The sequence below is a fragment of the Colletotrichum scovillei genome (genome assembly GCF_011075155.1).
Source record: "Colletotrichum scovillei strain TJNH1 chromosome Unknown Contig00005, whole genome shotgun sequence".
NCBI classification, from domain to species: Eukaryota; Fungi; Ascomycota; class Sordariomycetes; order Glomerellales; family Glomerellaceae; genus Colletotrichum; species Colletotrichum scovillei.
In genome coordinates this window covers 980,300-1,005,899 of record NW_023336263.1, presented here as the reverse complement: position 1 = coordinate 1,005,899, position 25,600 = coordinate 980,300, and the positions used below count along the sequence as shown (strand labels likewise).

The window sequence follows — 25,600 nt, the reverse complement described above, 5'->3', positions numbered from 1 at the left end:
TCATTTGATATGAAGTGGCAGATCTGGGGCTTCCGCTTGGACGCCATAAAGAGCTCTGCACAACTTCATTCACAGGATGAAATGCAACTTGAACAAATATTCAGTGGAATTGATTACTACTTTGTGGTGGAAACCTAGCTCGGACATTGCTCTAACAGACTAAATCAAGACACCTCTTCCTCAATCTTAGGACGGGCAAGTAGCCCTCTTGACTCTCTTCGCGCTAGTCTCTTCAAGCTCCGCCAACCCAAACCAGCCACAAGCGGAATCGAAGAGGGCGTCGAAGCCGTTGTAGAACATCCTGCCAGTGTTGATAAAGGGCACGTTGGGTGCCACGGGTGGATCCTCCAGAACGAATCCCGACGGCTGCATTGTCGCAGGGTTGGGCTTACCCGCACCCTGGGCAGTGACGTTGTATGTCGCAATCGGGTTCTTTTCGTTGGGAATGTGAACCACCACAACGGTTCCCTTCGCAGCAACCTGAGGGTGTGTCTTGATAGCCTTGGATGTGACGTTTTTGAAGTGCGATCTAACGTCTTTGTTTACCCGAAGGAACGCCTGGGGAATACCAGTATCGAAAAGGGCCGGGCCATGGTCATAGGGCGAGTCGTTAACTTTGATTGCCATGTTCACCATGTTCCAGTCGATGGTGGAGTTGGATCCGGATCGGACATCGAGCTGCGTCTTGCAGAATCCTTCAGTATTCTCGCTCGTGAGACCAACCTCGACGCCATCTTTGCCCAGGACATAGCCCTGGTGAATCGTACTCTTCACAGGTCGACCGCCGATAGACGCGATGTTGATCAAGGACACCTTATCAGGCAGGGCATCGGGCTGCTCACTGCTCCATCTACCAAAACCGACACCCATGTAGTGGATATCCTTGGGGTACATTGTGATGTTGGACTTCTGCGCTTCCGTGCAGGAGCCCTGGGTCTTCCATGCGCGGCAGATACTGGCTTCGGTGACGATCAGGATAGGAACAGTGGCAACGACATCTTCGCCGATCGTGCGCTCATCCACCATTGCGGGGAAAGTGAGGTTCGCATCGACCCAGTAGCCTTGCCACAGTCTACCGCTGGAGGACAGATATTCGTTTCCCGGCTTGGTTTTGTTGAACGGTGTTTTTTCGTCAAAACCGAGGACGCCGGCACCGATCATGACGCCAGTAGAACCAGTGTCCATGCCAGCAGACTTGATGCTCACCGGCCCCCTTTTAAGCGTCTCCAAGTCTTTGGTCATGACCGTGAACGTAAGTGAGGGCGTGGTGTTGATGTCAGGGAACTTGTTGATGAAGGGGATGAAGGCGGTGTTATTTTCCGTGGCCTTCGGGTACGTTGGAGGTCCTGACGTGGGGCATGTTGCCGCTGCGGCGAACTCCAACAGAGCCAAGATGGCTAGAGAGGTAGAGAAGTGCATTTTCATGATGAAGATGATAGAGATGATGAGCTTGATGGAGAGATGACTAGATGCTGATGCAACGTGGTTCTGGCCGGTATTTAACGAGATTCGATCTGCAAACCTTCAAGTGCAATAATTTATCTCGAAAACCTTGAAATCGCATTTAGAATACGCCCATCAGCTATACCGCAGCTGAGGCTCAGCTGAATGTCTAAGAGGCTCGTGGCGCCGAGACATACGAAAACGTGGCATCCGGTTCCACGGGAAATAGCCAGATCTGGATGGAATTCTAATGGGAAATGCGGCGAGAAGCGTGGTCGGGCCACAAGCCATGTGTGGAATGCCGGAACCGGCGATAGTCGGCGTGGTGTTGGTCTGGGCCTCCATACCTCCGCAAACTATAATGAGACATGGCCTTTGGATCCCCAACCTAAAGCAATGCTAATGTTCAGCGGACAAGAAAAGAAAAAGAACTCCTCCGCGGCCGCCCTTGGTCTTTGGGATGAAAGCAGCAGCAATCGTATATCATCCTCTCAAGAAGAAAAAGACGTCCCTAGAGCTCTCGGAAATCTTTCGATATGCACAATCTAGAGCGAGTCTAGCTTCTTTGATCTGCATACCGGAATTAGACTTTATTTCAATGGAGAATTCCTTGCTCCATCCAGGTTCACTGCCTTCGGCGGAATTCGACGCCATCGAAAGTCAATGGCAACCCCGGCGACTTTCTTCCGGCATAACATTTAACAATCATATCAAACTGTTGGCATACTGCAGTCTAGTCACTCAAACCTCTTCAGCCATGCGTCTGCCTTTGTCCATTTCTCAACAAGATGCTTCTGCCGATCCTCGCCACGCACTTTGAAGCTGACATCAAAAGCCTTTGGCCCAGTCAGGATCGCATCTTTGAAAGCAGTCTGCATCGAAGTATCCGGCATCGTATCCCCCGCCACGACGTCAAAGCACCAAAGTAGCTTGGACATGGTCATCAACATGCTGTTCTCAGCCATGCGCTGACCGGCGCAGATCCTTCTTCCGGCCCCGAAGCTGTAAGTCGGCCGCCGCGATTGATCTTCAGCTTCCGCCTTGGATTTATCGCGACTCTTGACACCCAGTGGATCCTTCATGAATCGATCCGGTTCGAAAGTGTCCGGATCCTCGAACTCGTCTGAATCATGGTTGATAGCCCAGATGTTCATGAGAATGGTAGTCTCAGCGGGGATGTTGTAGCCCTCGTAAACGTCGTCGCGAGTTGTTGCGTGAGGGATAGCCATGGGAAACCCTGGTCGCCATCTGAGAGTCTTCAGAGCCAGTTAGATCGGCGGACATAGTCAAATGCAACAAGTTGAATGAGACTGACCTCGAGGAAACAAGCCTTGATATAGGGCAATGTTTCTGCATTTAGACGTTCAGCACGTATACCACCCTCGCCAAATACTGCATCCACTTCTGCTTGAGCTCTTTTCTGGATATCGGGATACGCAGCCATTGCCAAAACAAATGTTTCAAAAGCACCGGCAGTTGTGTCCGAGCCTCCCTCCATCAAAAAGCCGGCGATGTACTCCAAATCAAGGTCGCTGTAGCCTTCTTTTTCGTTATCACGCAAAAGCCCTGCTACGAAGCTGTCTTCAGCCTTCCCCTGACTGATGCGTGCTTTGGCTTCCTCGAAAAGGTCGTGATACAATCCGTTCTGTTTCAACTTGAGGTCTGCAGCTCTAAGTTTCCAACCTCGCCAGGGCGTCAGGAAATCCGGGACATATTTCAGAAATGGCAGCACATCGAATGGGGGAACAGCTCCCTGATCCAGCATTCCTGCCCACTCCGCTTGGCATTCGAAGAACTTCTTGATCTTTCCCTCATCGCTGAAATCCTTTCCACGGGTGCCAAAGACGCTTGACATGATGATGGCGCCAAAGTACCGCAAAATGTGGTCGTGGTAATGAGCAGGATTACACAGCAGCTCATGCATCATTTGTGACGATTCAGCATCTTGCAACAGCAAAAGCTTATCAACTTTTTCGTCCTTCAAGAAGTCCGTGATTGTCTTCCTCTCCTTCCTCCACTTGGGACCATACCGCAAAAAGACGAGATGGATGTCACCGGGCGGGGGTAGCACGTATTCCACGATAGGCACGTACGGCCGGGACGAGTAGAGGGCCCCGCGTTGATCGAGGAGATCGCGCACGGATTGCCAGGTGTTGAGGACGACGGCTTTGTTGCTGGGTCCGAGTGACAGGCCGACGAGGCCGTGCGATCCGTACGTGCGGCTCCATGCCGCGAACTGAATGAATGGTTTCGTCAACGGTATTTGATGGAGGTTACCGAGGAATGGTATGGTAGGAGGTCCTGGAGGAAAGTCGATGTTGGACTTGGAGGCCTGGAGGCGAGGACGTATGAGGAAGAACGCGACAAGTGCGCCTGCCACGCTCAGTGCAAGTATCGAGACCGCCATTTTGAAATTCAGAGATAACACAGAGTAAGCCTGCTTCACCGCCATCCAGAAATCACACACTGTTATATAGCCAATTGTTCTTAACCTGACCGCCGCAATCATTCCGTCCTCTCACAAATGAGAGCAATCTCATTGGCTCGTAGATGTGAGGATGAGTAACGGCACGCATATGCGTGCGACGCTCTGCTTACGCTGCCCGGCATGGGTTCATCATTGTATTGCTGGAAAATCAAGTCTCAAGCAGTATTGGAGATAGATTGGAGATGATCTACTGTATAAAACACAGTGCTAAGTACGAGGTAGGAAAGTCAGATTGTTGCCAGTTCGACCATACAGCGAGAAGCTCCCGCATTTCATTCGTTGTTGATGTCGAAGACATCCTTCAACGAAAGGACTGCTTTTTTACAGAGCCCTTCATAACTTATCGTTCATATGGGCACGTTTACTCAGACATCGTCTAGCTCTGATCGATCGGCAAGACTTGTAGTTGCCACCAGCGATCTTAATTGCATAGAAGCTGGTTTGAAGGTTGCAGTCCATGCAAAATTCGCACCAGATACACTAGCGACAGCGACAGTTCAGACACGACTAGATACGCGTCAGTTCACCTATCAAGATCAGCAGACATACCATGAAACGAACATACCAAGGCATAGGAACAAATGCGAGAGCTGTTGGCACCGGCATCGGCATCGACATTCGGCTTTCCCAAATCCACCTCACCAAAGACAGAAAGCCACGAGTAAGGTCCGATTGCTCAGGAAGCAGTCTCGAGTGGACCACGGCGGGGTTTATCGCGTAAATACTCCGTACGGTCAAACTGATTCCATCTCGCGACTCCATGTATTCGCAAAACAGTCCCTTCTGAGACTAAGACGATGGCTGCCCCATAGAAAGAGACCGCAGACAGGCGCCACTCGATCGACACATGAAGGGTTCTACGGGCAGAATATGCTCCGCTTCGCAACCCACCGCACGCCACGCCTAACGCCCTTGACAGTCTGTCAGGTGTACTGTCAGGTCAGAGTAAATGTTGTGTCACCGCGATAACTAACAGGGGTCGCAACCGAACCCTCGGACTTCTCGAGAGAAGCTAAGACCCTGGAGTGGTCAGCACCAAGAGCGAGAAGACGGGATGATGTGCGGACACGGATGGGATGAACACTCCCATGCCCGCGTCGCATCATCCGTGCGTCCAGGGGAGGGGAGTCAGGAAGACGTATGCATGCACATGTGAAATGCCAGATAACGGATGTTTTTTGCTCCCTGCAGCGAGATCTTGTATGCTTAAGGCTTAGCTGAGACAGAAACAACCATAAGCATATCAAATCTCTTTCAAGTTTCTTCAACGTCGGGACGCACCACCACACGGTGGTCAAGACGCGTCGATCGTGTCTCTGGATTCCAAGACATCATTTAACGATACCCCCTTTCAACTCTTGTTCCGACTCAAGACGTCTGAAGGAGGTGGAAATTCCACCAGACTTATCAAATGAAGACCTTTTGTCGAACCCGTAAGGGAATAGGCACCAAAGCCGCATGGACAGTTGGCGTCGATTAGCGCCTCTCGTCCTCAGCAAACAACAAACGCCACTCTTCCGATGTAACCGCTAGCTGTATCATAAGAGGCCGCCGCGTCTCGCAGCCGATTGCGCTAACCTTCGAGGCCGCCTACCCGCCAGCCGCAGAAAAGAAACTGGCGGGAGCGTTCCTGGGTGATGGGGTAAAGGTCCGTAGCTTTGACCGTGGGAATTCTTGGAGCTGTGCCCTTTTCAGTCTAGAGGAGGCGAGTGAACGACAAGGCTCGGACCTCCTCATCACAGCTAGTGCAATCCTCATATCCGCATTGACCTCGAACCTCTCCCTTCCCCTACGGCCTGCGGGTCGAGGGGTGGCTGTCTCTAATACCCTCACTCTCGCAATCGCCTGCGGGCTGAGAGGCTTCTGATCCTACTTGTTGTGTTTTCACCTCCCTCTCACTCCAGTCATTCGTTCGTGATCGGGGCCTACCTTCGTTTGAGGTGCTTCTTTTTCAATTCTAGCTTTTCTTACACAACTGCATGACAGGAGCATTTGAGACTTCAAGCGGGCGTTTGCGGACTGTCGCTTGAAGCAGCAATTGCATATCAACATACGACCCTACAACATACTAGTAAATACCTACACAACAAGACAGCAGGACCTGGATAATAATGCACCATGGTTGATCAAGAAATCCACGGCAGGTGGTACAGAATCGCGGGGAAACTTCTCAACCGGGGCCTAATTGGAGATATTCTCGGCACACCCGGCGCCATCGTCAGTCAAGTATTGTCGTCGCCGGCGACGACAACTCAGGGGAATGTCCAAGCAGAGGGTACACCAGCGGCAGCGGCAACGACACAAGCTGCCGCTGCGCCGGCTGCAACAACAGCTGCCGCCTCTCCTGTAGCTGCAACAACACCGGCCGCACAACAACCAGCTGCATCACCGGCAGCAACGACGAAGCAGGATCAGCAGCAAGCTGCTACGACATCAGTCGCTCAGGCACCAGCAGCGGCAGCGACGACATCGCAGCAGGCAGCCCAGGCATCGTCAACAACAGTTGCAGCAGCAAGTCCTCCAGCAGCTTCAAGTTCATCTTCAAGCGCTACAGCTGCTACTTCGTCAACGCCTGCTGCAGCTGCTACGACTGTCCCAGTAGCCGCTGAGAATGCAGCTTCATCACCAGTGTTATCCCAGACGGTCACACCAGAGGCAACAGGAACGAGCGTGACCGGGGTTGGAGCGGGGGGCGCATCAAGTACAAGATCTGGCGTGACCAATGCTACGCAAACGCCTTCGCCGAATTACGAGAATACATCATCATCGAGCAGTCAAGGGCCATTGGTCGCCACTGGAGTCGTGCGTAAGTGCATCCCTACAGCTTTGCTCATACGTGTTGCCTTTTTTGATACTGACTGATACGCAGTGGGCATCGTGGTACTCATGGGACTTTCTCTCTTGATATTCTGGTGCTATCGTCGGAGAAGGAAAGCAGCCCGCCATCTTCATGAAGCCGTCGCCCTCGAGAGTCCTAGCAACGAGTACGGTCCGGCCTCGCCTTTCCGCGATCATGTCGACCAAAGCTTCACTGAAATGACTGATAATCGTACGGTCTCCAACGAAGACGAATTTACCATTCAACACCCCGAACCCGGCTATCAGCCTCCTTCCCAACCGCCGATGTCGCCTCAAATGCAGGACACACCGAGAACAAACCCATACGCAGCATCTCCCTTCTCATACGCACAAGCACAACAATACGTTCAATCTCTAGCAGGCACTGGGACATTTGGCTTCCCTCCGCCACCTCCAATCCCAGAGCCATCGCCTATCCGCATCTTCAGATGGCCAACTCGCTCATCCCGCAGCGGCAACTCTACACCAAGTGTCTTCTCCGGATTCCGCACACCCAAGACGCCTACTCGCGCTTTATCTCGGGCTTCTCGAAGTACCGTGTCATCCATGCTATGGCACGGCCGCAGAGACGTCGCTCGAAGAACCATCATTCGTACTCCCGGATCTCAAAAGTCAGCAAAGTCAGCAAGGTCTCGTACCAACATTTCTTCTCACAGCCCTGAGAGCACGATGCCCGAGGGCCTACATACTCCCATTCTGGATTGGCTTCACTGGATCCGAGGCCACCAACAGGTCGAGCCCGACCCAGAGATGAACCATCGAAAGAGCTTCGCCAGCACCACGGAGAGCTCGATTTCTGAAACAAGCGTTGCAAGCACAGCTAGCAGCGGTGTCTTCTCGCCCACACTCCTTTCCTACCATCCTCCGGCCAACACGCCGAGTGTCACAACCGAGACCATTCAATATCTACCGCTGCCTTTATTTAAGAAAAGAGCCAGTGATAGCAATAGCGAGGTTACGGTGGAAGCGTCCGGTACGGTCCGCATCCCAAGTTTTGGATGACGGCACAGTACAAAACTTAATGATATCCCATATATTTGGGCAACAGTCGTTCATTGCATGGCTCAGGTGTTCGGGTTTAGCAATCTCTCTAATTTTATCAAGTAAATATTAAATCCGAACAAACTCAAACTCAAAGTCCCTACGTCCTCATTTGCAAATGTGCTTCAACTCGACCGACTCAAGGTTCTGTGCCATCGATAATGACCCCTTGATCCATCACTTTCCTATTGTGCCCAGGATGAAAGCAAAAGTAAAAAGCGCATCCTGAGACGAAACCAACAATGCCCAGCGAACCATACATCCAAACGAGGTAAGGATCTTGCGAAACAGGCGCAAGCGCAATGCAAATGGCGGCGGCGATGCCAATAGTCAACCAAAATAGGGCAGACACAACCGAACGAAGACTGAAGTTAAATGACGTTGTCAGCAAGGTAGTCTTATCAAGACCCCTGAGTCCAGGCGGGATACCGGTAAGCTTACTTCTTTGGGGCTTGGGTGAAAGCTAGCTCTAGTCCGGTGACGATGATGAACGCTTCGGAAAACGCCACGAGTATGTAAGCGGGGGCCTGTATCCAGACGTGAATGCTTTTGGGCGGGGAGTTGTAGATGTAATGCTGCAGAACACTGGCGTAGACCATGGATATGGAGGCGAAGAGAAAGCCTACGAAGATTCGGGTGACTGGGTCGAAGTCAATGCGGTATTTGCGGAACATGGGATACACAATCACTAAACTTTATCAGTATCGATACAGTGAGGTCAACGGAAACCATGCAATCAATCGCGTACCGTCTAAGAAAGGGATGAAGATGCACAAGGCGATAGGATCCAGATTTTGCAGCAGATCGTTTGGAGTTCCGTGCAAGGCCATCTCGCCCGCTTGAGAAATGAGATTATTCCAGATTTGGATCCAGCAAATGAAGTAGAGAGGGAAGAATAAGAACATCTAGGAGTCGAATCTAGCAATTAGCCCAACGCAATACTCAGACTCAGTCAGAAGATGGATGTTTGTTGACTCACCTTGCAGCTCTTCAGTCCTCGCATTACATCCATCACATATCCATCAGTGTATCTGGTCTCACTTGCGATCGCGTAGTTTCCATCACGCCCAGATTCTCTCAAAGCCGAAGGAGTCGCGTTGTTGAACCCCCTTTCTTTGATAGCAATGCGAGTGACTTGGAGAGCGTCAATTATGGCAGAACCTTCTGGGGGAACCTTGACATATTTCTTCTGTCCCGAGATGAAGATGCCGGCAGAAATAATGATGGCGCTGCGATTGTCAGTGGCCACTCCAGTATATGGCAATTGGGTCTCTTACATCAGTGGGATGAGGTACGCCAGCCAAAAAGAATGGTGTGCTTCGACGTTGACAGTGATCAATGGCGACAATGCGCCGATGTTGACAACCCAGTAAAACCTGCAGAAGTGTTAAAGAGTCTGAGCCGTTGACTTCATAGGCTCTGGAAACCGGCTTACCACATGAAGAGTCTCTGTACTGTGAGCTCAGGATCAACTAACACTTCTTCGCCTGACTTCAAGGTTTTAATAACTGGGTGTGAGTTCTGGTATTGTTCCGCACACATCGGCGTCACGTTGGCCTTGATACCGCCAGTTCCGAGGCCAATTGCAATCATAGCTGCAATCAAACCACCGAATCCCGCGCCATTCATGATCGACGCAGGTGTCGAAGTCGCGACGAGGATGATGAGGCCGACGATGTACACGGCACAGGCAGCAAGGATCGCCTTAAACTTTCCAAGGTACTGGTCTACCATTCTCGATGTCAGAGGTGCTCTTTCCGAAAACGCGTTCAAGTGAGACTGGAAGTCATATTCTAATTCACCTGCAATGATAGCTCCAATTACAGTGGATGCATAGGCCCAGAACTTGAAGAAGTTACCCAATGCTGTCGCTACCGCTTGACCCCAGCCGAGGGCACCAGGCAGGTTAGATGTAGGGTCATAAGGATTGCTGTCAAGTTTGAGAGTTAGTTAATCATTGACTAAGTACGCAACTTGGCAGGTTGAAGCTGGATTTGGCCGTTCTTACTTGATGTAGTTTTGAATGGGACCGCTAAGCCCGAAGTATGTAAACCGCTCTCCAAGCTGAGAACCTCAGTTAGGTCTTGTCATGCTTCTTAGCGCTGAGATATAGTTACATACTTCCACAACTAGAATCAACAGGGCGACAGCTGGTAGCTTATCCGGGACTCTTCGTAGACCTTGCCATTGTTGTGCAGGTAACTTGAGAGGCCCATCGGGTTGCACTTGGGCTTCTTCTGGGCTAGTGATGCTGTCCTTTGCGTCGGTCATCGTGACTGAAGCTTCAGCAACAATGCATATGGGCCTTGAAAGATGCAACAAGAACTGGTATCAAAACGGCATGATTCAACAAGGTGCAATGTTCTGGAGTCAAATACATGATCAGGAGTCCAATACCGATCTTCGATGCTCCGAGTCTTGGTTGGCTATTAGTTTCTTGACTCGATCCGGCGCGGAGTGCAAAGCGGGGTCCCCCGGACACGGACAAGCATCAACAGATATGGAAGATAACGCTGGGCCGTTTTCTGGAGTTTTAATTGGTGGCGTTCTCTGGCCTATCATCAATGGCACTTGAGAAGAACGCCACCAATGAACTTCAACACCGTGATCAAAATGGGGGCTTCGGCCGCCGTCTCCACCAAGATCGGCCAAGTGAACGCCGCCAATGGGATGTAATGTCGGCGGCGGACGGGTATGAGGATGAAAGTAGGTCCTCCGGTCCGGAGATAGAGCCCGGAAAGTAAGATAATGGGCGAATCATTGCAACTGCGCTTGCGTCTTAATGTTTTCTCCCTCGAGTTTCACCTGAGTTGGCATATCAAAGTCAAGCCACTTGGGCCAAAAATCTGTTTTCTCAAATCCACTGAGAGCACGGCAATCAGACTTCTGGTTAAGGATGACAGTTCCGAGGAAAGTCAAAGACTCACAGCACGCACCAGGACCGGTCGCTGATCGGCTTGCATTCTCTGCGACTGAGTATCCTGGCATCGACCCTCAATGGGTTCAACTATGGAATGAGTACGGTGGATCAATGGTCAGAGCGGACGAAGTTGAACTCGAACAATACCGAAAAGATCCAGCCAAATACAGCTTTACCTTTCTAACTTGCAGAGGTATGTTGAACTCCAAAGCAGAATTGCTGTGAGCTTGAGAGTTGTGTTGAGGCGAAAACTCTTAGGCCCTGAAGTCTTCCACGTTGAAGACCGCAAGATCCCAGTGACTACACCGGGTGGAAAGGTGTCGGTGAGGATATACTCTCCCGAGGGTTCCGGACCTTTTCCCGTACACCTTAACTTCCATGGAGGTAGTAGACATCCAAGATATTCTTGATAGAACTGTGCTCATATTACACTCACAGGAGGATGGGTGCTGGGCGGGCTTCAGAGTGAGGCTGCATGGTGCCGGCACATTTGCAATAAGTCAAACCCCCCACTTCCTGGCACCCCCCTGTTTCTGGCACCCACAAAAACGATGGGATCACAACCCAACCTCCTCATTACTATTAACTATTGATCCTCAACCACACCCACTACAATACAACTGCCAGCCTCACTAGGGCATTCAGAGTCGCTGGATTCAGCCGTAATAACCTCCTTTTCACCCGCTTCGATTTGAGCCCGATGGATATCCCTGATGTTCGCAAACTTCGTGTTGGGATCGATCTGAACAGTCTTCCTCTTCCTAACTGCAGCGTTGGTAACTTGAGCCTCAGGTGAGCCAGCTGCTGCTGGGCAGCTGCCAGTTGCCAGGCCTGCTCTGTGAAGCCTTTTTCACCTTCCTGAACAGCAGCCGTTGAGTGCTGGTATCATTGTCGAGTTGTGTATAAGTGCAGTTGACCGCTGAGCTCTGCCAGCTTCCTGGGTGTCGACCAGACCACTGCAGAGGAAGCAGAATCCCATGGCTCAACAGGGTAGTTTGTTGACCATTATGGCATCGCTTTTTGCCCCGACTGGTTGGTTTGGGTGTGGTGGGCTTAGCAGAAGGCTCAGGTAATACCATAGGGTTCATCAGGGGCTTAACCATCGCTACAGGGTGTAGACCAGTCCACTTCCAACCACTTCTGATGTTCGAGACTGATAGACCAGCAAGTCGAGCCTTCTGGTAACAGTCCAGGAAGTTCCTTTTACCTATAATGGTAGAGTCGTTCCATTGAGACAAGTAACCGAGCTCCTTCCGATAGGCTGACTTAACAGGGCTGAAGACAGACTGGTCAAGTGGCTGGAGGACATGAGAGGAGTGTGGTGGTAAGAACAGTAAATGGATATTGTTAATATAGCAATTCCACATGAAGTCTGTCGTCGTATGACTCCATGCCCATCCACAATCAACAGTCGAGCCTCGCCCTCAGCTCTCGGCATAGTCTGTGGGATAAACACCTTCTCTAACCATTCAATGGCAGTTAAGTCTGTAGTCCAGCCATTATCTGTTGCTGTAAACTCCCACCCATCGTATGGAACCAGATGTAATGGAAACCACTGTTGTTGGACCGTCTTCCCTTGAAAATGATAAGAGGACGAAGTGCCCTACCCAAGGCTGAGATACACTCAATGATAGAGACCCATGCCCTCGACCCAGGTTGTTTCTTGCGAACAGACGTCGTCTCAGCCATGCCCAGCACTAACCCATTAGCTCCCTGACCCTCGAGGATGCCAGTCTCATCCATATTATATCTGTTGGCTGGTTTGATGTCCTTGATCTCAGGGATAGCAAGGAACTTAAACCAGTTCCTAATGACCTCAGTAGATGCCCCATTAACGCGTCTAGAATCGATGGAACGACTTCTCTGAACCTTAATGATAGGGTTCCTTCTCAAAGGCATAGATCCAGCCTTTTCCTAATGGTTTGGTATCCCCAGCAGCAGCCAGAACTCGCTCTGCGAATTCCTTCACCTGTTGGTGCGTTGGTGCGAGGCCCAGAAGCCTGAATGCGAACCCATTGTGCCAGCTTACTCTCCTGGTCAGGAGACAGCCTCTGCCAGTCAGCAAAAGCCACTTTCCTAGTCTGACCACCTTGGAGACGTAGTTGAGTGGGTTGATCGTATCCCATACTCCAATGAGGCTCTCTTTGACTCTTGCCGTTTGAGATGTCCTCGAGAGCCTGACGAAGCTGATCTTCGGTATATTGAGGCATTAGATATAGAAGAAGGTATGTGCAAAAAATGAGCCCATTTGGACTCGAATTGAAAATGTTGTGATAAAAGGAGGTTGGGGGTGGGCATTGCGTTGTGGTGGATTTTCGCGTTTTTGTGGGTGCCAGAAACAGGGGGGTGCCGGGAAGTGGGGGGTTTGACTTAAGTCCAACATCAAAGTCATCGATGTAGACTACCGCATGGGCCCAGAGCACAAGTTTCCGACTGCCATCTACGATTGCTGGGATGCTGTGAAATGGGTTAGTGCTAACTCGGATCGGGTACCACAGTTTCTCAGCTAACGGACAGTGATATAGGCCATCAAAAACGCGAATGCTTTGAATATCGATCCGAAAAGCGTGTCTTTCGGTGGGCTTTCGGCAGGTGGTCAGATGTCAGCGGTGCTTGCTCATTTTGCAAGAGACGAGGCTATAGCAATCAAGTTGCATCTCATGATTGTGCCAGCGACCGACATGAGGTACTGTCACAGAAGTATCAAGCGACTCGACAAGTCAAATTGCCCATATGAGAGCGCTCGTTTGTATCAAGATCTACCTTGGGGACCTCTCGGGCGAGAACAATGGTTTTTGAAGTACTGGCTTGGGGAAGATGATGGTGAGGGAAAACGGAACTGTGCCTTTCGAAGTTTGCGCTGATCCATGAACATAGATGAACAAGCACGACTCCTCAACAACTGGAAGCTTACACCGGTATTAGCGCCGAAATTTGCTGATTTGCCACCTGCACATATAATTACTGCAGAGTTCGATTTGGAAAGGGACGAAGGAGAATACTACGGAAAGCTGCTTCGAGATGCAGGGAATCAGGTTTCAATGAAACGATACACAGGAGTTCCTCATGCATTTGCTCACTACAACCATCCTGAACGGGGCCTTTCTAAGAGTTTCGAGTTTATTGAAGACACAGCTGAGCTACTTAGGGCAGTCCACTATGACAACTGAGAGTCGAAACTCAGAAACTAGAATAGACTATTGAAAGATTTCTAGTCCCCAGTAAATTTAAGCACTCATGCGGACTCTGCTGCCATGAATGCTTCTTTGACGTGCTCCTCGAGGTGTAAGACGTCGGTAAGACCTCGCCAGAAAAGAGCATCGATTCTCAGCAAACCCAGGCGCAGGAAGGGATATGACACCACTTTCAATCGAAGACTCTTCCGTGTGGACTGCAAATCAGTGATCCAATCAGAAGCTTCTTGGTAAGTGTGTGAGGAGATGGCCATTGTCATTTGAGTAAAGCAAATTGAGGAAAAGATGAGCTGAGTCCAAGATGGCCAAAAGACGTTATCTGTATCTGAGCTCAGGCTCTTCACGACATCAGATAGACCACGAGTACAGTCTCGCATAGATTGTCTCAGCTCTTCCGTCATGCTCGTTTCTTTGTCAGATAAGTTGTGATCTGTTGTACTCTGGAATAGCACTGGGCGAAGTCCAGCCCGCAAGATGATCATACGAACATAAAGCTGAGCAGAACGTTGTGGATTTGATTCCGACACAGTCGGTCCCGTGACCGAGGCAAGACTATGGAGCAGAGACTTCGTTAAGACGGAGGTCCTCTCGTGGTTTTTGGTCAAGTCATTGACAGCGCGGGCTGAACTATGGTAATCATTAGCATTGCGAGTAGAAAGGTCAAAGGAAAAGCGCATCTTACTAAAGACTGGTAAGCGCCGTGTTGAGAGTTTCAGTGACAGCAGAGAACTGGCAAAGCTGAGTCTCATCTTGATCCCGCAGTCCTGAAGCAACAAAGCTTCCATGTTCCACCGCGGTAATAAGCCAATTATCTTGGTGAATTAGTGTTGGAGACCCCTGAACGCAGGCTATCCAAGTATCGGCGACAAAGATACAGAATGATAGCCTCTGTCTTTGGGCCTTTTGCCAATCTGGTATTGACCATCCCGAGGGATCCAAATGAAGACCCAGCGTAGTTGCACAAGCAACCAGCCTCCCCAGGATGTCCCGCCTGTACGTCGTGTCTGCGACGAGAGGGTCTGCAGATGGGCGTAAAGCAAGGAGCAGAAGAGTCTGAGCAACCGCTATGCTCGGCGAATGGACTTCGTAGGTGAGAGCCTTGTTGATAATTTGGCCCAAGTCCGGGTAGGGAGGGTTGTCATACGCAACGTCGACACTTAGCTTATCATCGTGAAGCGCAAATGGTAAAGTGATAGAATAGATAGCGGCAAGAAGATACGGAGGTGATAAGGATGGCTCTACAGGTTGTGATGTAGATAGAATGGGCCACTGGGGCTGAATGAAATCCCAGAAGAGTTTGATGAGACGCTCGCCGACGCGGGCTGGAATCACATCCTCTAATTCCTGTCTGCTCGTGCTTTCTTGTGGTTGATCGGAGCCAGCCTCTTGTCTGCGACGAGAGAAGATAGATTGTTGTGAGACAAGAAAGTGACAAGGTACTGGTTGTTCTTTCACCGAGTGGATAGCAAGCTCCTTGAACCCGAACATGCCGCGGTCATCAAAACGATAATGACGCAGGAGAAGGGGATCCATATCACCGCTAAGACCTAGCAGTTGCGGGTGGGCACCTGAAGGATACTCGGCCTCCTCTGTTGAGCCTGACTGACCAGGTGTACTTCTCGCCCATACGCTTGAAGAGGCGCTTGGAGCTTGCGGACTTCGGAACATTGCCTCGAATTCGGACTGGGTCGTGCTAAAGTTGAAGTCGCCAGTATAGTCCAACTGACCAAGCTCCTTGTGTGGAGACTGCGGAAGAAGTTGCGAAGGGGTTGGTACTGTTGTCGGCAATGCCATGATGGGTGTATCAACATGAGATGAGCTCGACAGGCCGACCACACTAGGGCCGTCGTCAGACGTCAATAGTTTCTTCCTAGGCGCAGCAGCCTCGATAAAAGTACACTGGCGGTTGTGTGATACGCAGAGGCGGCATGGCGGCGCTTGATCAATCCGACACGCAGTCTTGCGAGAGCGGCAGAAGTCACATGGGCGCTGGCGCTTGCTCATATATCTTCGCTGTTGACCAGACATCCTGTCGAGAAAGCGCTCAACGCGCCTTGGCTTTCGAACAAGGCTGTCTGGGAGAGGGCTTACGGGTCATCTATAATTTCACGATGGAGACACCGAGCCAGTCTGAAAGCCATCGTTGAACAAGATGCAGACAAAGTAGAGCATGCGACTGACAGCTCGCCCTACTTGAGTGACGAAGCATGACAGGAAGAAGTTGCAGGAGACTCGGGTCAACTACGCGCGTGGATCACGGCTAAGCCGAAATCGATGCGAACAGCTGGTACCGGCTGGGGAGATCCTTGCCTGGGAGTTGATGGTCCGCCTTTCTACTTCACAACATGTAATTATCGCTCAACCTACCAAAGGCAACATCAGAAGGATCCTGAGATTTTATCTTCATTTGGAGTGAAATACTTCTGACTTACTCATATTCGTAGTTCTTCTGGGCGAATAACAACTGAGGTGCATTCAAGGGAGGAACTCGGACTCGAGGCTCCAAGTCACCATTCAAACCCTTGGACCAAGCAACTAAGCACACTGATAATAGTACGGTGCCGAAATACCCTGACAAGTTGAACCCGACTGTGGTTAGAGGGCAATTGTTAGTACAAGGACCTAGAAACGGGACTCGAACATGACAAGGCGGGCAACTTACGGCACAGGTGGTGCATCCCGTCCAACCCTGACCACCACATTGCGCATACTTCTGGACAGTACACGAGGGCGGGCTTCCAGTCCCAGGAGAAGTGCCTCCTCCACCTACAGGCGATACAGGAAGCGCCGTGCCGACAGGTCCCTTGGCTGCGTCGCATGTAGATGCGCACCCGCTGCATGCAGATCCCGCCGTCTTCGTGGTCCCGATAGAAGCAACAGCGGGGCCGGGGACAGTATATCCAGATAGCTTTGAATGAATGTTGACAGCAATACCGGGGTCGCTCGCCTTGTACGCACCGGGGAAGCTGACTGTCGCAGGCTTTGCCGTCCCTGTACCGCCCGAGACCGAGAGTTGGAAGCACGTCATGTAGAGCTGCGCTCCGCCTGAAGGCCCGGCAGCGTGAAGAGCAATGACTTCCGCACGGAGAAGGTAGTCTCCGTCGGCAATGTCTTTGCTGATGGGGATGTCCATCTTGCCGCAGCAGGTATTGAGATCTTTAGTGCCCCAATTATCGTCATCGCCGGAGCCGGAGCCGGATTTCGCGGACCAGCCGTCTTGGAAGATCTTGAACCAGCCAGCAGAACCGTCGGCTGTGGCGGCGTTGTCGACCTTGCTAAGGTAGACTATGACTGGACCGTAGTGCGCGCCGCCGATGGCTTCATTCTTGCAGCTTCTGTCACCGTTTTGCTGTTCGCGTCCTGTGTCAGTGATCTTTTCATGGCAATGGGGGACCGATAGCTTACCTGATGCATCTCAATGGTGACTGTTCCACCAGCTTTGACAGGGCATTTGGCGTTGACGCCGCTTGTTCCTCCGACGTTGCATCTGATCTCGTTGCCGGCGACATTGGTAACGGGCGAGTTGCTTTGGGGCAATCTTGCGCACTGCGAGCCGTGAGAGAAGGTCAGTCAATGTATCATTTCCCTTGTAAAGGGTAAGTAAAGACGTATCATGTCAACTCCATCAACCCAGAGTTGTTGAAAAGTAGCATGAGCGGCACATTCTTTGCCCGCGATTGCTACGACTATGGCGAAGGTGTTCCACTTCATGGCTACTTCGACGAGTGGAAACGACGCTGGAGCGGACGACTTCGAATTCAGCAAGTAAATTTCGATTGCGAAGAGGTCAAATGACTATCAGGTTGTGAAAAGCATTTGCAGGCAGAAACCATACAAACCTGCTTGTTGAATACTTACTTATACAACGCATCCAGCATACAGGGTGGGAGCCGGGAGCCAGTCTGCGCTATTCTCCTTCCTCCAACCTTTCAACATGAACTATTATCATCTTCGTGTAAACGGACTCTCAAAAATGGCTTCCGGCACTCATGGAGTACAATTGATATTAGTTCGGCCCTTCCTTATATGAGTCGTTCACCACGTGGGTCAATTGCCCCGGCTAGGCCGTCTCGGCATGTCCATTGAGCCAAACTTCGATATCTAAAGCCCCATGAAGTCAATACTGGCAGGCGGAAGCATTGGTCAGTTACAAAGCCCTGTCAAATTGATGTAGCACTCAAGCCTTAATTAGTACATCGTTGCACTTCAGAGCCTATATAGCCGGTTGGCCGGCAGAACCGCCGGCCTAATACCTTCCGTGATCGCCGCAATACGACGCAGGATAAGATCGGCTCTTTCAGAAGTGTCGTATAGTCATAATAGGGGTATCGACGTTAAATATAGAGAACGGTTGTCTATTAAAAGTAAGAAATAGGCACGAGACTCGCCCTAAAATAAAGGGTATAAATAAGTATAGACCTTAATAATTATATAACTAAGGTTATATAATATATAATAAGATTATAAATAGTTAAGGTTATTATAATATACCCTCCTAAATAAATCCTTATTTAAAAAAGCGTATTAAACTACCTATATTATTATAAAAGAGTTACTAAATACATAAATTTAAATAATATTATATAAAATTTTAATTATAAAAGAATTATAAAATAAATTATACTATATACTAAGTTATAAATATAAAGTAAATAAATAGTAGTTTATTAATTATATTCGTTATTATAAATAATCTTAAGGCTTTTTATTAATAATAAGTAGGATTAAGGGTAGCTTTTATTAATTAAATAATTAACTTTTAGTTTAAAATAAATAAATAAATAAATTCTTTATAATTACTTATTATTCTAACTTTTTTCCTTTTAACTTATATAATAATACTAATTATATATATATACTCTTATTTTTAGTTTTTAATTACGTTTATATATATATTTATTACTTAGGAATATAAATCTTAATTAATATTATTATTTAAAATAAATATTTAAAAACCTAGGTTAAAAAGCGTACTTATATTATTATAGCGCGCGAAGTTAAGTATTTTAAAACGAACTCAAAAGAAAATAATAGTTCTCTTATTTATAATAATAATCCGCCTCTAAATACGTAATTTATTTTTATATTAAATATTAATTAGTAAAACGATAATATTATTTTATAATTTTATTTTAAACTTATTAATAATAGTTACGAGGTTAAAAAAATATTATTTAAGAAGTAAATAAAAATAAAAGTAGTTTAGAGCCCCCTCTCGCCCCTTCTTAATAAATATAAAGTAGTTTTTATAAATATAATATCCTTTTTTAATATTATTATTTATAATTTTAATTTTTAATAATATACCCCTTAGTACCCTAGTACTAAAGGACTTCTTAAGTAAGTATTATTACTATTTAATTTTAAATACTTAGGTTATATTAAAAATACTTTTAATAAACGAATAGAGGGTAATACTTCTTAGGTTTAAATATTAATAATAAATATACGTATTACTAAATTAATAAGAAGTTTAGTTATATTTTCTTTATAAGGCGTATATACGAGCTAAATAAGAAGTTCTTATATTTTAAATAAATAAAAAAAGAATAAAGTAGCTATATTATAAAAGTTAGTCTTTATACGTATTATTATTTTAAATTAATTATTAATTATTTTAAACCTTAATTTATATAATATATACGTTACGTAAAGCCTTAATAACTAACGGGTTCTTAAATAATAATAAAAATAAAATAATTTATATAAATAAAGTTAAGAATAAAAAATATTTATTAACGCTCTCTTTTATTTAAAACTAAATTAAAAAGGTTAGTTAAGAATATAAAAATATTAAAAGCTTTATTTATAAAAGTTAATAATATTTAGATTAGAATCGATATTTTTATTAATATCTATATCTTTATAAACGTAATACCCGTATTAAAATCCTTTTAAATAAATATATACTTACCTTTTAAATAAATAACTAACTTAATAAGGTTATTAAAATAATTTTATACTCCTTAATTATAAACTATATTTATAAATTAAAAACTTAGGCTACTTAGGGCGTTTTATTACTTCTTTAATATTCCTTCGTTTTATATAATTATTTTTATATATCCTTTATATTTAGAAATAATATAAAGTACTCGAACTTTATTTATAAAAGCTTTTTATAAAACCGTTAGTTAATATCTTATTTATTAATATATAAACTACTTAAAAGATCTTTTAAATATTCTTAATATAGCTATATATTTTAAATATTAATATAATAAAAATAAGTTAAAATATATTCCCTTTTTATTATAAGTTTAATTATTTAACGATTATTATAATAAATTTTCTAAACGTTACTAAGCTTAAATAATATATTATTAAATAAGTATTTTAAAATAAAAGTCTCTTTAATAATATATTCTAAGCTAAGTAGTTCGGCCTTAATTATTAAAATTATTATTATATTTTATTTTATAACTTTTATTAAATAAGTCCACTAAAAAAAGATTATATATCCCTAAAATAAGTATTAAGTTTTTATTATTTATAAACGAGGTATTACTTATAATTAATAATATTTACCTACCCCTAAAATACTAAAGTAAATTATAAAATAACATATATAATATAAGTATTATATAATTTAATTTATAATAAAATAATATTAATAAAATAGGTTTATTAAGAACTAAAAGAATAAAGCGTATATAAAAGTAACGTTAGGTTATATTATAATTACTATATATAAAATCGACCTTATTTTTTCTTAAAATAACTTAGTTTTAGCTAGTAATACTACTCCTAAGTTTTTTAATTAATATGGTTAGTAATAATATTATAAATATATTAAAATTAATAAAATCGAACTTCTTAATAACTCTCTTAATATATTAATTATAAATAAAATAAATCCTTTAATTTAGTTAATTTTAAATAACTCTAATATTTAAATACTATAAAATTAATCCCTAGTTTTTACTTTTTTAAATCCCTTAGTTACTTAATTAGCTTCTTAAATATAATCCTTATAAAATAGTATAAAAATATTATTTATATAAAAAGAACTAGGACCTTTTGTTTTAAATATAAAATAAGTATAGGTCTTCGTTCGTAAATAAGAGTTTAAATAATTTAAAAATCGCTAAGAGCTCTTTATATTAAAATAAGGAGCATTATAAATATTATAAAAGCTCGTTTAAGTTTAATATATTTACCTAACTATTTAAAACTATTTAAAAACTCGTATATAATTAGAGAATTACTTAGTTTTCTTACTACGTTTAAAAACGTATTTATAATATTATATTAATAAATTTCTAAATTAAATTAAGTAATAATAGCTATAATAACTTTAAAAATCTTAATAATAAGAGTAATTACGTATATTTTTTAAATAAGTATTATTTTTAAAAATTATTCTTAACGTATATCCTTACTTTATAATAATCAAAATAATTATTTTTATTAAATTTATAATTAAATACTTATTTAAGTAAGATTAGTTTTTAAATTAACGCTTAGTTAATAACTTTCTAAGTATTTATCTTTTTAGCTTTTTAATTTCTATATAAATAGCTTTAATAAAATAAGTTTTAAAGGGCTTAAATATCTTAAAAATATCCTTTTATATTTTTAAAAAAATTTATTTATATATATCTTATTATTAAGAAATATAGTTAATAAAACGTATTTTATCTTATTAATTATAATATAAACGTAATAATAGAGCGTTCGATACCCTAGGTTACTTTATTAATCGCTTTTATTAATTAAGTATATATATATTAAAAAGTATCTTAGTTTCGCTTTATATAAAAAAGAGTAAATATTACTTAAATCGTTTTTATAATTTAGGTTTTAAATAACTATTTTTAGTAACTAATTTTTTAATTTCTAGTTTTATTTATATTTATTATCTATATAGTTATTAAAATTAATTATTTTAAAATCTTTATTTAAATCGTTTACTTTTATTTCTTAATATAAGCTTATTAACTAAATAAAATTATTAAAATTTAAATAAATAAAAACCTCTTTATAAAAATTTATAAAAATAATATTTTTATTTATATATATATTATATCTTTAATCTTTTAATAAAAAATTAGCTTTCTTTATAGCCTCGTTTATAACTTTAATTAGTTATATATTATACTTAGTTCTAAATTTTAAAAATCTAAAATAAGCTCAGTAAATAATTACCTACTTTATTTATTTAAAAATAAACTAAGTTTTTTATAACCTAGTTTTTTTATAAAACGGGTATAAGTAATAATAAATACTTAATTAATTATTAACGAGGCCTTTCCTTATTTATAACTCTAAATAATTATAATTTGGAATTAATAATTATAAATAATTATTAAATTTTATTTATTACGATCTTTAATTTAAATAATTAAATTATAATTTTTATGTCGTTTTTAAATAAAATATAATCTTATTAAACATTATATTTTATATAATAATAATTTTTAAAAACAAAAATTTAGATTTTATATAAATTATAAATATTCGTTATATAACTTATAAAATACTTAATATACCCTCTATTTTATTTTAAAACGTCTCTTATTAATTCCTTTTATAATCCCTTTTAAAAAGTATACTTAATAATTATATATATATATTTACCCTTAATAAAAACATAAATCGTAAATAAGCCTTAGTATATTTATTAATTATTACTACTTAAAATAATAATTAAATTAAACTTTTTAATTTAAATTAATAAGAGCTAGTTAATATATTATCTCAGGTTAATATTATATAAATAAGCTATTACTAATATAGCTTTTATTTATAATTTATATAATAAGCTAATAATAAATATTATATTAATCGCTTTATTAATAATTTCTTAGCTAGCTCGTTCCCTCTTCTATTTAGCTTTTATATATAAAAAGTTATTTTTAATTTAATCCCTAGCTCTTTTACTTATATTTAAAAATAAGTTTTATTATTAATTATAATTACTATACGTTTTATATTTTATTTAATTTTATAAATAACTAAACCTTTCTAAATACGTATTTATTATTTAAAAATATAAAATTTTAAATATTATATTATAAGTTTTAAACTCTTAAGAAAACGAAAATTTTACCTAAATACTCGTTTTTAATTAGTATTAATTACTTATTTTATTTAAAAATAAATAAATAGTTAAAAAGTCTTATAAAATTTTAAAATACGGTTTTATTACCTTTTATTTTAAAATTCGTTTAAAAATAACCTTTTTATATAAATAGTTATATAATATTAGTATTTTAAGCAGCTTAGTCTTTTAATTCTTACTCCTAAATAGTTAATATAAGCTTTTAAGTATTATTAATATAAAGTATTTAAATTAAAAATATTAAAACTATATAAAGTTTACTTAGTTACTTTTTATTTAATATAAAGAACGAGGTATTTATTAGCTATAAATAAAAATTATATTTATTAATAAGGAGAGGTTTTAAGTAAAAATAGGATAAATAGGGCTTATATTTTAAAAAACTAAGTTAACTTTCTTAATAAACTACTTAATTATAACGTTTTTAAACTAATTATTAAAATAAAAATATAATTAAAACTAAAATATTATATACTTATCTTTTAAAATAGGTTTTTAATACGACGTTAATATAAAAGTTTTTAATTAACTTAATATTTTAAAAGTTAAATTTTTAGTTCTTAGTCCTCTTATTTTTATAAGAGTATTTTAAATAATCCTTATCCTCTAAATAAGTATAAAGGAAAAACTATTTTAGAATTTATATTCTTAGTCCTATTATATTATTAAATTAATCTTTACTCTAAAAATAATTAATTATTAACTAAGTAAATAGTATTATAATTATTTATAATTATATATTTTAAAAATAAATATAAGTTTAAAAATGAATTAAAAAATAATAAAATTAATATTTTTACTAATTATTAGGTCTAATTCTAAGAATAGAGTAATATTAATAATTATAATTATAATATTTAAAGAGTAAAACTTTTAAAATCCTATTTTTTATTAATTTACTAAGCCTATTTAGTTTTTATCTTTCTTTTAAGTATTATTATTAAATTTACTAAGGGCCCTGCTTAAATCTAACTTTTTAAATAAAGTTAATATAAAAATCGGTATATTTATTTATATTTAAATAAGAAATTATTTTATTAATTTTAGATATATCTAATTAAATATATTCTTACTTTATTTTTTTAATAAGGGTAAACTTTATTTTTACGTACTTAATTAGTTTTAATAATAAGACTTATTATATAAATACTCTATAAATAAGTTAAGTTTTACTTCGCTCTATTTAAAAGAGTTTAAATAATTTATTAATATTATAAAAATTATAAAGTTTTATTTATAACTTTTATTATATACTACTTCCTTATATAAAAAGTTATTAAATATTTTAATATAATAACCTATATTAAGTATTACTTTTCCCTTTATTCTATTTTTATAATATTAATAAGTTCTTAATTAAACTAATTTAAAATAAAATATTAAATAATTATATAAAAAGGTTTTAAAACGAGAATTCCTAAACTTTAAGTAATTAGAGCTATATTACTTAATAATAAATAAAATAAAAATCCTTAATTTAAGTAATAAAATTAATATTAGAGTTCGCTCTATTTATAACTATATTAAATTCTTTTAAGTAATTATAAATAAGCTTAAGTTACTTAGAATATATTTTTATTTAAAACCTAGATTATTATATAAAGAAAGTAGTTAGATAAATTAACTAGTTCTTTTTATATTTTTTAAGATTTCTTAAGTAATAAAATTAATAATTTAATAATTTATAAATTTATATAATCTCTCTTTTATAATTAAAAATCGTTTTAAAGGCTATTTATTAAATAAAAGAAGTATATTTTTAAAAAGTATATTTAGTTAGTTATAACTAGCTTAAGTTTTATAAAAGAGTTAGTTATTTTATAAAGCTATTTTATTTTATTAATTCGTTCTTAGTCTCGTTTTTAATACTTCTTATTAAGTATAAGAATTAAATTATTAATTATATTTAATTATAACTACTTAATAAGCTTATTTTTAAATAGTATTTTATATTTTAATATATTCTTTAATAAATAAAATTAATTTAATAAAAAGTATAAAATTTAAAAGGATTTAGTATTATTTAAATTTAGTAAGTCCTAAATATTTTTAAATAGGCCTTAATTTATAAAGCAAAATATTATTTTAACTAATCTTATTAATAATTAAGTTTATATTTAACTATATTAAAAGTCTTTTAAAAATATTATTACTTAAAAATAAGTTTTTAAATATAAAAGGAGTAAAATTAAGTATAAAAAGAATATAATAAATTATAACCCAAAAGTAATTTTTTAATAGAAGTTTAGGTCTAAATTAGAGCTAAGTTTATAATTATTATATAATTATAATAGGGTATTAATATTAAATATAAAGAATAGTTATTTATTAAAAATAAGAAATAAGTACGAGACTCGCCCTAAAATAAAGGGTATAGGTAAGTATAGACTTTAGTAATTATATAACCGAGGTTACGTGACATGCGGTAAGACTACGGATGGTTGAGGCTATTATAACAAGAAGCCAATTAGCAGGCTATTTATCTCTTATAGACTACTAAGGCTATCTTACCCGATGTAATCTTCAACTACCTTATTCGGATATAGTCGGTTACGTTGAGAAGCACCCGAGCCAGATGTGACAAGCAGAAG

The 25,600-nt window shown here is 40.8% G+C and overlaps 7 protein-coding genes and 1 further gene across 7 annotated transcripts; 3 read left to right on the top strand and 5 right to left on the bottom strand.

Moving 5' to 3' along the window:
* Nucleotides 1-123: 123 nt before the first annotated feature.
* On the bottom strand, nt 124-1,425 carry HER10_EVM0011957 (uncharacterized protein; the record flags this gene model as incomplete). The annotated part of the gene is made up of 1 exon (XM_035481364.1): nt 124-1,425. The coding sequence occupies one exon, from the start codon at nt 1,423-1,425 to the stop codon at nt 187-189; it is 1,239 nt and encodes a 412-aa protein (XP_035334455.1). The 3' UTR covers nt 124-186.
* A 755-nt stretch (nt 1,426-2,180) lies between these two features.
* HER10_EVM0001861 (cytochrome P450) lies at nt 2,181-3,850 on the bottom strand (the record flags this gene model as incomplete). The annotated part of the gene is made up of 2 exons (XM_035471596.1): nt 2,181-2,699; nt 2,759-3,850. 2 exons carry the CDS (start codon nt 3,848-3,850, stop codon nt 2,181-2,183), a joined length of 1,611 nt encoding a protein of 536 aa, XP_035333758.1.
* Nucleotides 3,851-6,049: 2,199 nt separating this feature from the next.
* On the top strand, nt 6,050-6,540 carry HER10_EVM0013113.
* Nucleotides 6,541-7,066: 526 nt separating this feature from the next.
* On the top strand, nt 7,067-7,792 carry HER10_EVM0002396 (uncharacterized protein; the record flags this gene model as incomplete). The annotated part of the gene is made up of 1 exon (XM_035472109.1): nt 7,067-7,792. One exon carries the CDS (start codon nt 7,067-7,069, stop codon nt 7,790-7,792), a length of 726 nt encoding a protein of 241 aa, XP_035333785.1.
* A 178-nt stretch (nt 7,793-7,970) lies between these two features.
* Nucleotides 7,971-10,264, bottom strand: HER10_EVM0004312 (putative POT family protein; the record flags this gene model as incomplete). Its single annotated transcript, XM_035473961.1, has 9 exons — nt 9,953-10,264; nt 9,840-9,895; nt 9,634-9,761; nt 9,267-9,558; nt 9,109-9,207; nt 8,811-9,060; nt 8,580-8,736; nt 8,273-8,519; nt 7,971-8,196 (listed from the first exon to the last, which is right to left on the bottom strand). Exons 1-9 carry the CDS (start codon nt 10,100-10,102, stop codon nt 7,971-7,973), a joined length of 1,605 nt encoding a protein of 534 aa, XP_035333906.1. The 5' UTR covers nt 10,103-10,264.
* A 463-nt stretch (nt 10,265-10,727) lies between these two features.
* On the top strand, nt 10,728-13,921 carry HER10_EVM0012221 (uncharacterized protein; the record flags this gene model as incomplete). Its single annotated transcript, XM_035481619.1, has 6 exons — nt 10,728-10,944; nt 11,010-11,135; nt 11,190-11,270; nt 13,140-13,219; nt 13,277-13,574; nt 13,629-13,921. The coding sequence occupies 6 exons, from the start codon at nt 10,728-10,730 to the stop codon at nt 13,919-13,921; spliced, it is 1,095 nt and encodes a 364-aa protein (XP_035334467.1).
* A 65-nt stretch (nt 13,922-13,986) lies between these two features.
* Nucleotides 13,987-15,996, bottom strand: HER10_EVM0002415 (putative fungal specific transcription factor domain-containing protein; the record flags this gene model as incomplete). Its single annotated transcript, XM_035472128.1, has 2 exons — nt 14,628-15,996; nt 13,987-14,572 (listed from the first exon to the last, which is right to left on the bottom strand). Exons 1-2 carry the CDS (start codon nt 15,971-15,973, stop codon nt 13,987-13,989), a joined length of 1,932 nt encoding a protein of 643 aa, XP_035333786.1. The 5' UTR covers nt 15,974-15,996.
* A 484-nt stretch (nt 15,997-16,480) lies between these two features.
* HER10_EVM0002496 (fungal specific transcription factor domain-containing protein) lies at nt 16,481-17,359 on the bottom strand (the record flags this gene model as incomplete). The annotated part of the gene is made up of 3 exons (XM_035472204.1): nt 16,481-16,534; nt 16,608-17,294; nt 17,351-17,359. The coding sequence occupies 3 exons, from the start codon at nt 17,357-17,359 to the stop codon at nt 16,481-16,483; spliced, it is 750 nt and encodes a 249-aa protein (XP_035333789.1).
* Nucleotides 17,360-25,600: the final 8,241 nt, after the last annotated feature.